The sequence below is a fragment of the Aythya fuligula genome, chromosome 14, assembly GCF_009819795.1.
Source record: "Aythya fuligula isolate bAytFul2 chromosome 14, bAytFul2.pri, whole genome shotgun sequence".
Taxonomy (NCBI): domain Eukaryota; kingdom Metazoa; phylum Chordata; class Aves; order Anseriformes; family Anatidae; genus Aythya; species Aythya fuligula.
The window spans coordinates 1,085,303-1,097,664 of NC_045572.1; the positions used below are offsets into that span (position 1 = coordinate 1,085,303).

General features: G+C 41.1%; 1 protein-coding gene across 1 annotated transcript in view; it reads right to left on the minus strand.

The window, feature by feature from the left end:
- ATP10B (ATPase phospholipid transporting 10B (putative)) overlaps window positions 1–12,362 on the minus strand; it is a 61,407-nt gene that overhangs the window by 19,015 nt on the left and 30,030 nt on the right. Inside the window, 4 exon segments of the mRNA XM_032196906.1 lie at window positions 5,123–5,128; window positions 5,912–6,147; window positions 10,399–10,651; window positions 11,814–11,941. Of these exon segments, the coding sequence (XP_032052797.1) occupies window positions 5,123–5,128; window positions 5,912–6,147; window positions 10,399–10,651; window positions 11,814–11,941 (623 nt within the window).

Here is a 12,362-nt window from a genome sequence, read left to right on the forward strand (position 1 = left end):
AATTATTCCCATTTATAACTGTGCTCAGGAAGAGCTCTCAACTCAATAGTCTTCTGTTGCGTCTTATTGAGTTCACACCTAGGATTATGTAAGATAAATGCCTTTTGTACTTTCAATCTGGGGGAAAACAGATATATTTCTAAAGGCTGCATAACTAGATTATTAGGAAGAAACTTACCTTAAAATAGGAGGAGTTTTCAGAGTTTTATTTATTTTGAGATCTATCTCAAGAATAATCTATACTGTGTCCCCAAACTTTGAAACTGCTGACTAATGAATTAAAGGTCATTCCAGGTGGAAGTGGATTTGGATCACCCATTCAGTGATGGAGCAGCCAATGCTATTTCAACAGAGAAGACAGCTTGTGTTTATAGTTTGGGTTACAACAAAAAGTGTTTTTCAGAATCATTTTGCTTTGTACCTGAAGAGAAGCTGTCTCAAATTGCTCTTCCTCAGCTTTACAATAAACAGGTAAATGCATACATTCTGCATTTGTTCCTGAAACAGTACTGTAATCTACTACCACAATTTCTCTAATCAAATCTAAATTCACAAGCCAAACTACTTAACAATGTTACTTATCTACAATTTAATCTAATGTAGGGCTACGGAAATATGACTTTAATGGAAATTTCATGTTAGCAGAATTAGGTTTGGATTTAATTCAGGGCCATATTCAACTAGAGCTTCCCAATTTAAAAGACATCTTCTGCAAGCCAGCACTTTTGGATGCCTTCTTTAAGGAATTGCCAGTGAATTAGCTGCTTCTAGTTTATCTCAACTACTACACTCTCCTCCTTCAATTTGGCACAGTTTTCTTAAGTTCCCTAAATATGCAACAGCTATCAATTAACCACCTTCATGATTGTGCAGTGCTAAGCTGAGTATGTTATGTTGTAACTCCTGCTTGCTAACATGAAAACTGGTCCTTAAATTATCCCAATAATTGAAAATAAATCTCTTGCTCATTCTGCAGCACAGAATTCAGCTGAGATTCAAAGACAGAACCAGATAATGCACTCTCTGCAAGAGGAGGTTCTGGTCCTCTGGCTCAGTGTTTTCATTCTTTTTTCTTTTGCATGTGGCAAAAATTTTTAAGTGCAGATGCAGTCCCTCCTCTAGCAAATCGACATATACTGAGGAAAAGCCTGATTTTCAGGTATCTTCTCAAGCCTCTTAACAGGAATCAGGACATTGAAAAATTTAAAGTGCTCATTCTTTAGAAATCGTTTCACAATGTCTTGCTGCAGCAGCTGATAGGTACCTGTGTGCCTGTTGCCCTACTGTGCTCACTACTTAGAGCAATCACAAATAGCTGAACTGGACAATTCCCATGTAGAACATATTATGTACAGACATAACTCTCAAAACAGTGATGTTGGGAATATATTCAATCAAAACATTAACAATTAGAAATTCTGTTTGCCCAGCTATTCATATAATTTTCTCATGCATTGCCACCATTAGAATGAACCTCACCAACCACAGATCATTACACATGGATCTCAACCTCTCCTATTCATCACCATCCCACTCAGTTTTGTTTGCACATATATATCCACAATATCTGCCTCTAACTTGTGCCAAAAATAACAGCACACACGTAGGTATTCCATTTCAACTGAAACTTTCTGAACTAAAAAAATTTCCTTTGGAAAAATGGAAAATTTTCGGGTCAACTGTGGCCTCAGAAACAAGTTTTAAATATAAAATTTATACAGAGATCAATATTTTTATCTCTTTTTCTTTTCACATTCAGTGAAAGCAGGGCTGACCTGAATTTCCCTATTTCTCTAGTTTCAGCCTTATGGAATACCAGCAGATAAAAGAATTCACACAAACAAGTCTGTTCATTGACCGGCCTGAATAAAACTGAATGAATAAAACAGAAAATGAAACAAAACAGCATTGATGATAATCAATTAAATTTACCATACTTTAAATGCTATGTTAGTAAAATGTTGATGTTGTAAAATGGCCACTGCAATTCAGTTGTTAAGATCTCTGTATTAGTTTGATAGCATTTCTTCTACTTGATGGCTCTAAAACCTGATGATAATAGGACAATTGAAATCTTCATGAAATATTTCTAATAGCAGGGCACTGTTTATTGCAATTATTAAATCTAGAAGAAAACGTGCTGTCAAGATCTTACTTCATAAGAACATCTACAGGTAGACAGAATAAATGCTAATGCCCTATCTTGTTCCAAATTTGATTATCATTTTATATTTTTCCTACTCTTTTAAATTTCCCTGAAGTCTTGCTGTCAACCATATCTCCATTGTTTATAGTACATTGTTTTAATTTTTCCTCTGAGAAGTTGCAGCAGCCACAACAAATCAAATTAATAAAGTCAACTGGCATTGTCTCATTTGAGGTACCCAAAGAAACCGGTAAGGTGGCCAATGCCACCTTCAAGGCTCTGAAGTGACCTGGTATCCTCTTTTTTGGCTGAAGGCTGTCCTCTAGAGGGCCAGACAGACAGGATAAAAATTGGTTTCCATTTTCATAAGAGGTGTGAAAGAACAGGTGAGTCTGTTCTTTTCCCAGTTGCATTAGCTGTATAGACATATCCTTCTCCCTCCAGATTTCTAATAAATGTTTATGAAAGGAATAAATCAGTCACTATATTTCTTTCTCAGACTTCTTCAGAGATTTCTGAAGTAAAGACTACACTGTTCTTCTGTCCTTTCCATTCCACAAAAAACCTAAAACATACACATACATTACACTTTTTTATGATACCAGCATAATACTGATATTATACCACATATGTGATACCACACATAATTGTCAACAGTTCTCAACTACAGACTTTGGTTATAGCGTGAATATGAGCTGAGATGGATTCGTCCAGCTCAGTCTTATTTTCTGAGTGTAACTGTTAATAGGTTGACTTCTATCTTTTTGTATTTGCATCTCAAGATAGCAAGATGAGTGCTAACAAAAGTTAGGAATTTGCTTTTCCATTGTCCAGGACCTTGTCATGCTCTTTCCCACTGAACAGACTTTAATACTGAATTTTAGGGGGCTGTAGCTGGACACAGGATTCATCTTATCTTATGAACTGCATAAATCACATACAAGGAGGCTCCCCAAACTCTCAGGGATCACAAGGACTAAGACAAAAATATTGGAGGGGATAAAAACAGAAAGTAAGTCCTAGGATTTAGGTTCTGCATAAAAGCTACACTATTTTTATTCCAGAAAAGAAAAGCAGAAAAGCAGTGCTATTTAGCTATTCTTGTAGGATCTGCAGTCTCCAGTTTAATTAACTTTATCAAATGCCATGAATTACACATCATCCTCATCTCAAGCTCAGAGATGCAGTAAGATGAACATGTTAATTAATAAAAGCTTTTTAAATTTCAGGAAAACACCAAAACTAGTTGAGCAGAGAATGCTCTCACAAGCAGGCAGGTTGAAATACATTTTGTAGCTGAGGAGCTTTCTAATTGCAGAACTGCTCAGAATACTGAAACCAAGTCTGAAACATGCTGATTTGCAGGCACAATCAATTACCACAGTACAAATGCACTTAAAATACCATATGCAACCTGGTTACCACTGATTTGCATAAGGTTGATTGACGAGAGCATTTTGTGATCATTGCACAGATAATGCTCTTTTAAAAACTGTTCATATATAAATTTGACATTAGTGAATGATTATTGTTTGTTTGGCATAGTTATTTTCCAATTAAATTCTACATTTTGTAGGATATTATTAAGGTAACAGCCCTCCTTCTTTAAAATGCTTTTCTTGGCAACAGTTCTGATATGCAGGTGCTCACAGAAGATGCTGTACTAACCCTTACCCAAAAATCACTGTCTTCTCAGCAGTGCAAAGTTCTTCTTTTTTTTTTTTTTAATTACCTGAGGCTACCAGTTTCCATGAGTAGCTTTCATCTAGCTAGTACATCAACCTTTGGAATCTCAGCATTTATTAAGAAAAAAGCCAACAACAACAAACTGTGTAATCCCAGATGCTGGCCTTTGAACTTTGTGTTGTTTATTGTAGAAAGCAGGGCATTATTTTCTCTTGTGTTTTGATGATGAGAAGAAGCTGAGTCTCACAATTTCATAGTGAGCATCACATTTGACAAGTGTTGACTGCCACTGAATACTTCAGTGCTTTTATTTAAACAGAGACATTCATCCAGAAGGGCTCCGCAAGCCTTAAATTAAGGAATATTAAATGTGTGAGCGAAGACACAAAAGATGGATTTTTAATGAGAAACTTTGACTACTGAGATCCATTCAAGCCCACAATACTATCTGTATACCCATTGTTATACAGATGTTCCAGCTGTTCTTAGCAATGTACAAATGCATCAGACAAGGTGATATAAATTCCAAAGGACAGGAAACACAGAGAGACAGAAAATTTTACTATCCCTATTTCATAAAAAGGAAATTGGTTTGGTAAATAAAGATACCACTGTGCATCATTTGAAAAATATCAATATATGGGGCAACATACTGGGCAATAAATACCTAAGTGTCTTCATTTTTTCATTTGTCACAGAGGTTAAGCAATTTATTGGGATAGAGTGACAGCAGCTAAGGCGGTTTATTTTCAGGACAGCAGCTTAACCTCCTTCTAAAAAGCAGATGTTTCATACTAGTTCCTCAGATTATGCTTTTACAGAGGGGAAACAAGCAAACAAGCAAAAGAAAACATGGCATTTTATTTCTGAAAGAAACTGAAGAGGCTTGGCAGAAAAACTATCTGGAAACATATCTGGCAAGGAAGTCCTATATCACACTTCAAAAGTCAAGACCCATAGAACAGATATAAAGAAGTTCTCAATATTCCATGAGGACTGGGCTGGAAAATGTGAGGACAACTGACAATCCCCCATATTCCAAGAACAGGAGGAACACTGACCAATATCTACTACAAAACAGAGAAACTGAATGAGACAAGTAGAATCTTAGAATTAATCTAGGCTTACATCAACCAAAAACAGTCAGCAAGTCAAAAACTTTGCCAAGAAGAACAACTGCAGAAAATAAAGTTCTGAGAATCCTCTATTTATTAGAATTTGTTACAATGAAGATTTGGAAGGGCTTTTTAATTAATTTTAATTGTAATTCTGATTTTGAAAGTGTTTGACCTTCTCCTGGAGTGCATAAAAGCTTTTTCTGAAATGTCTCTTAACAAACTTTCAAGGATTAAAAAACAGACTGACCTTGATTAGGTTGTGTTAGATTTTGAGAAGTTTCAGATCTAAAATTGAGATGAGTTTAAGGCTTTTCTAGAAGTGCAATGAGGATGATTCGAACTTCCATGTTAGTACTTGAGGTGAGGCAGAGGCCACCGAGCTAATGAATTGGGACAAGGCTGTTCAGTATCTGTTCAACATCTCACAGGGTTTGAGAATGTAATCTGATAAACCTTTCTTGCTTCATTTACATGTATATTTTCTATGTAAAAAATGTTGGCATTTTTGTTTTTTATTTTTATCTCAAAGAAGTGCACCACTTAGCTTTTGCTAAGTCACAAATCACACAGAACTGGTCTGGAGAGCACAGCTTTTGCATTCGGCATGCACAGCTCATGGGTGGCTAAACTGTTTATCGGAGACAATATGTTGCAGTGCGGATAGCAAAAGTAGTTTATGGCATTCTGAACTGTGTTCAGACTCAGACTTCAATCCCATAACCTTTTCCCAACCATCATCTTCCAGAAGGACCTATACTGCCCTTTTCTGCAAAGCCAGGCTCCAGGCTCCTATCTCTGCTCACAGCCCCAACGCCTCTCGGCACAACCCCAGCCAGAATCCCCATTGCAGTCTACCTCACTTTCCTGCCATGCCAGGGTACCAAAACAGTACAAAAAGCTCATTCTGTGCCAACTACATATCTTGTAGTTAAATGTGCCAGCTCGATCTGTTTGTACTCACAATGGTGCTGCTGAATGCCACTTGAGATCGGTTGCTGTCACGACGACCAAGTGACCTATTCCGTGTATGCCCCTGAAAATGAGCTCTAGCACTCTGGCACCTCCTTAAGGGTCTCATGGTCCTTTGATTATAAGTGCCTGGTCTTGCAGTGTTCATGGAAGGAAGTGTGAAGTGTTGAAGTTTTACAAAATCTGCATAATCTAAATCCAACTCCTTATGGGTTTCCAGGCGCTTGGCTGTAAATAGAGAAAATTAACATTATCTTTTAAAAGATAATTAACATTGTATTTTATACTGTTCTTTGCATGGCTTAGGAGTTATTACTTGGTTAGTTACAAAATAGTTAGTTAGCTTCCCAACCTGGTACGCCCCTCTGACTATTATCCTCTTTTGATAGTCCAGGCGGGCAGTGATGACATTGAAGAGAGAAGCCTGAAGGCTATCAAAAGAGACTTTAGAGGGCTGGGTCGGTTAGTGGATGGAGCGGGAGTGCAGGTGGTGTTTTCATCCATCCCTACGGTGGCAGGGAGGGGTACAGAGAGGACACGGAAAGCCCACCTGTTAAACACGTGGCTCCGGGGCTGGTGCCAACGCAGAAATCTTGGGTTTTTTCGATCATGGGGCACTTTACTCAGCACCTGGCCTGATGGCCGCAGACGGGTCCCTATCTTTTAGGGGAAAAAGGATCCTGGGCCAGGAGCTGGCAGGGCTCATTGAGAGGGCTTTAAACTAGGTAGGAAGGGGGATGGGGCTGAAGCTAGGATTGTTGGGGCTGTGCCAGGGGGAAAAATGGCAAGGCCGGAGGATAAGGCAATGGCCCAGATGAAGTGCATCTACACCAATGCATGCAGCATGGGTAACAAACAGGAGGAGCTGGAAGGCATCGTGCAGCAGGCAGGCTACGACTTGGTTGCCATCACGGAGACGTGGTGGGACCAGTCTCATGACTGGAGTACTGCAATGCCTGGCTATAAGCTCTTAGAAGGGACAGGCAGCACAGAAGGGGTGGTGGTGTGGCTCTCTATATTAGAGAGTCTTTCGAGGTTGTAGAACTCGAGGCTGGAAATGACAAGGTCGAGTCCCTTTGGGTTAGGATCGGCAGGGACAACAAGGCTAGTGTCCTGGTCGGGGTCTGTTATAGACCGCCGAACCAGGATGAGGAGACAGATGAGGAATTCTACAGGCAGCTGACAGAAGTTGCGAAATCGTCAGCTCTTGTACTCGTGGGGGACTTCAACTTCCCTGACATATCCTGGAAGCACAACACAGCCCTGAGAAAGCAGTCTAGGAGGTTTCTGGAGAGCGTGGAAGATAGCTTCCTGACGCAGCTGGTTAGTGAGCCTACCAGGGGTGGTGCCCCGCTAGACCTTCTCTTCACAAACAGAGAAGGACTGGTGGAGGATGTGATTGTCGGGAGCTGTCTTGGGCAGAGTGACCACGAAATGGTGGAGTTCACTATACTTGGCGAGGCCAGGAAGGGGACCAGTAAAACCGCTGTATTGGACTTTCGGAGGGCTGACTTTGAGCTGCTCAGGACACTAGTTGGTGGAGTCCCTTGGGAGGCGGTTCTGAAGGGCAGAGGGGTCCAGGAAGGCTGGGCGCTCTTCAAGAGGGAAATCTTAATGGCGCAGGAACGGTCTGTCCCCACGTGCCCAAAGACGAGCTGGCGGGGAAGAAGACCAGCCTGGCTCAACAGAGAATTGTGGCTTGATCTTAGGAGAAAAAAGAGGGTTTATAATCTTTGGAAAAGTGGGCAGGCCACTAGGGAGGACTTTAAGGATGTAGCGAGGCTGTGCAGGGACAAAATTAGGAAGGCCAAAGCTCATCTGGAGCTCAATCTGGCTACTGCCGTTAAAGATAACAAAAAATGTTTCTATAAATACATCAACACAAAAAGGAGGACTAAGGAGAATCTCCATCCTTTACTGGATGCAGGGGGAAACTTAGTTACAAGAGATGAGGAAAAGGCGGAGGTGCTCAATGCCTTCTTTGCCTCAGTCTTTAGCGGCAATACCGGTTGTTCTCTGGATACTCAGTACCCTGAGCTGGTGGAAGGGGATGGGGAGCAAGATGTGGCGCTCACTATCCACGAAGAAATGGTTGGTGACCTGGTACAGCACTTGGATGTGCACAAGTCGATGGGGCTGGATGGGATCCACCCAAGGGTACTGAGAGAACTGGCAGAGGAGCTGGCCAAGCCACTGTCCATCATTTATCAGCAGTCCTGGCTATCAGGGGAGGTCCCAGTTGACTGGCAGCTAGCAAATGTGACGCCCATCTAAAAAAGGGCCGGAGGGCAGACCCGGGAAACTACAGGCCTGTCAGTTTGACCTCAGTACCAGGGAAGCTCATGGAGCAGATCCTCCTGAGAGTCATCACGCAGCACTTGCAGGGCAAGCAGGTGATCAGGCCCAGTCAGCATGGGTTTAGGAAAGGCAGGTCCTGCTTGACGAACCTGATCTCCTTCTATGACAAAGTGACGCGCTGGGTGGACGAGGGAAAGGCTGTGGATGTGGTCTACCTTGACTTCAGCAAGGCTTTTGACACCGTTTCCCACAGCATTCTCCTCAAGAAACTGGCTGCTCTCGGCTTGGACTGGCGCACGTTTCGTTGGGTTAGAAACTGGCTGGATAGCCGGGCCCAAAGAGTCGTGGTAAATGGAGCCAAGTCCAGTTGGAGGCCAGTCACTAGTGGCGTCCCCCAGGGCTCGGTGCTGGGGCCGGTCCTCTTTAATTATCTTCATCGATGATCTGGACGAGGGCATCGAGTGCACCCTCAGTAAGTTCGCAGATGACACCAAGTTAGGTGCGTGTGTCAATCTGCTTGAGGGTAGGATAGCTCTGCAGAAGGATCTGGATAGGCTGCACTGATGGGCTGAGGTCAACTGCATGAAGTTCAACAAGGTCAAGTGCCGGGTCCTGCACCTGGGACGCAATAACCCCAAGCAGAGCTACAGGCTGGGAGAGGAATGGTTGGAGAGCTGCCAGGCAGAGAAGGACCTGGGAGTGATGGTGGATAGTCAGCTGAATATGAGCCAGCAGTGTGCTCAGGTGGCCAAGAAGGCCAACAGCATCCTGGCTTGTATCAGAAACAGTGTGACCAGCAGGGCTAGGGAGGTGATCGTCCCCCTGTACTCAGCTCTGGTGAGGCCGCACCTCGAGTACTGTGTTCAGTTTTGTGCCCCTCGCTACAAGAAGGACATCGAGGTGCTTGAGCGGGTGCAGAGGAGGGCGACGAAGCTGGTGAGGGGCCTGGAGAACAAGTCTACGAGGAGCGGCTGAGGGAGCTGGGCTTGTTCAGCCTGGAGAAGAGGAGGCTCAGGGGCGACCTTATCACTCTCTATAGGTACCTCAAGGGAGGCTGTAGCGAGGTGGGGGTCGGTCTGTTCTCTCACGTGCCTGGTGACAGGACGAGGGGGAATGGGCTTAAGTTGAGCCAGGGGAGTTTTAGGTTAGATGTTAGGAAGAACTTCTTTACTGAAAGGGTTGTGAGGCATTGGAACAGGCTGCCCAGGGAAGTGGTGGAGTCACCATCCCTGGAAGTCTACAAAAGACGTTTAGATGTAGAGCTTAGGGATATGGTTTAGTGAGGACTGCTAGCGTTAGGTCAGAGGTTGGACTCGATGATCTTGAGGTCTCTTCCAACCTAGAAATTCTGTGTGATTCTGTGTGAAAAAAACTGAAATAAACTAACCCAAAGCTAAAACAACTCAAAAGCCATCATCAGAAAAACCTTCACGATCCACTTTATTTTCTGGCAACTCACTCTCTGCAATGCTTACTATCATATGATATCAAAAATGCATTTCAAAGTGATCAGTTGTTTTTAAAGATTTCTCCTAAATGCTAAGGGTTGCATTTTGTAGTTGTATGGAATACGAGAAAGAAAGAAGGTAATTCACGAATTTGTTAATGCGCTCTGTCACAAAGCACAAACATCTTTACAGCAGCTTCTTGCTTGCTAAATTAAATCCTTTGTGCTATGTAGACAGAGAAAGTAGCAACCAAGAAGGGGTCTGAGTAAAAATGTCCAGATTTGGCGCTGAATGCTAAAAGACTTCAGATACACACTGCAGCTAAGGTTGACTCTAGAAGATGTAGATGCACCTTCTTTCATATCACACAGAAGTCTATGGCAATTACTTTTGGACCCACTGAGTTTGATTAATAACTATTTTCAGTTTGTGAGCCTATAGAAGATTGCCTGGCATTTATTTAGAAATGCACAAGAGGGTATTCAAGAGGGTATTCAATGCAAGGCAATGCCTGAGATGTATTCAGAAGGAAACAGAAAACCTTTCCTATCTGCCCTCCAAATCAGTTAAAACTTCACTTTAGGAATCTCCATAACAGGAGTCCCTCACAAAATGGAGACAAAACCATAAATTCAGTCAGAAGGCTCAGTAGGTTTAAATGTTATTATTTAAATTAATAAGATTTACTAGCTCAGAGAAAAAAAAAAAGAAAGTTTAAAAAAGTATCTCCTACCATTTTCCTGATGTGAAAACTCATGTCCATCAACTGTACAGCGTCGGAATACCATTTTGTTTTCTGTTAGTGTCCCAGTTTTGTCTGAGAAAATATACTGAATTTGTCCAAGATCTTCAGTAATATTTAGGGCTCTGCACTGAATGGGCAAATCTGCTTCTTCATCATAGAGGTCAATGTCATTGTGAATTAAGAAGACTTGGCCCAACTTGACCAACTCAATAGACACATAAAGAGAAATGGGGATTAAAACCTGAAAGAGAGATGAAAATCTCAGTGAGGTGTTAGACAAGTCTTATTGCTTTCTGTCAGAAGTTTCCTGGCACAAGTATACTAACATTTTCAGAAAAAAAGTTCTTCCTAGAGATGTATTGTAGGACCAAATAATAACATTTAAAAACAAACAAACAAACAAAAAATCTGCACACAATAGCAACGGATAGCTAGGGACAATAAGTCATGAATTTAAGACAAAATTATTTGAACCAAATCCAAAGATGAGCTGATGAGTCTGAAATTGGATTCTTGACTCTCTTACAAAGCACATGTTTTTGTCCAAGTTTCATCAAGGTTCATCAAAGTCAAGGTATGCAGTTCTTCCTTCCTGAAACTCTGAGATGATGCACTAGCAAAGGCTAACTCTTAATGTAAAAAAGTTTCCAAAGCAATGACTTTGCATGCAACACTTCCCATCCACTAACTTCCCTGTCATGAAATAATCCTGAATTCTTAAGGTGCACAAATGTTCTGTTTAAGTAATAAAGGATAAATCTGTAACAAATCTCTAAGCAACTCAGAAAGTTTTTTTCATATTTCATTCATATTAAAGAAATCTGTTCACTTAAATCTCAGCAGATAAATCAAGAAATCAGAAAAGCGTGATTTTTTCCCCTACACCATAAACTGTTCTTCATGATTAGGTTTAATCAGACTCATATATGAGTATCCTACTTTTAATTTATCTTATTTACTAAACCAGCAGAGCCATACCTAGCTATTATTCCCCACCGGCGAAACATTTTTTTTTTTTCCACTGTCTTTCTGAGATATTAAGTGGCATTCCTATTCAGGAATGATGGGCATAGGCAGAAGAAAAACCCAACAACTGATATTTCGATGTAAGCATCTTCTTTAGTGCATATCCTAGAGATTCTGGAGCTATTTAAAGATATAATACATGTCCTTCTTATCTATATTCCTGTGACGTTTCAACACCACCAAAAAAAAAGTGTTTTGAAAGAAAAAAAGTAATATATGTCACACTTCAATGTTTTGAAATGCTCCTTACAATATTTTCAAATAGGATTAAGAAGGTACTGCACAGCTATTATTTGATACTAATTTTTCATTGTTGACTGTAGTCAGTTATGAATAGCTTCTTCCTTGAAGGTAACAGAGAAGTGTTTGTCTTTTACCTGCAGTAGGATTATCATGGTCAAGAACAGGTAGAAACCAGCAAGAACTGGAGACAGAAAATTGCCATTCTCATCTGGGACATCATAAGGTGGATGTTCTGAGAAGCTTCCAGCCCAGATGCCATGACCTGTTGGAATACGTATTATGTTGAAATACACTGAGCAGGAAGGTGATTATTTTCATCCACCTGTCCCACAAGACTCTTAGCTCTGTATACATCTCTTCTCACTCTACCTCTTGCTGCTGCAGGATTCCATCTCTGCCACCTAGCTTTAAAAGTCCTTAGTGTTGAAGACTCCCATTCCACTTTCTAACAGAAAGTATGATAACTTTCATAGAGAGAAGCTGAAATCTTTTTCATCCTTCCCGACCATTCTCAATTTCCACCTCTCTTTGTTAGCACATGCTTCCTATAACTCAAGCTAAGCAGCTTATTTTTACATTTCCTCCATTTCCCATCAGTTAGGTCACACCCCCAAACTGCTTCTTCCCCTGTATATTAAATATCAGTAGATTTCATTGCACTACTACAGCAAAGTTTCCAGTTT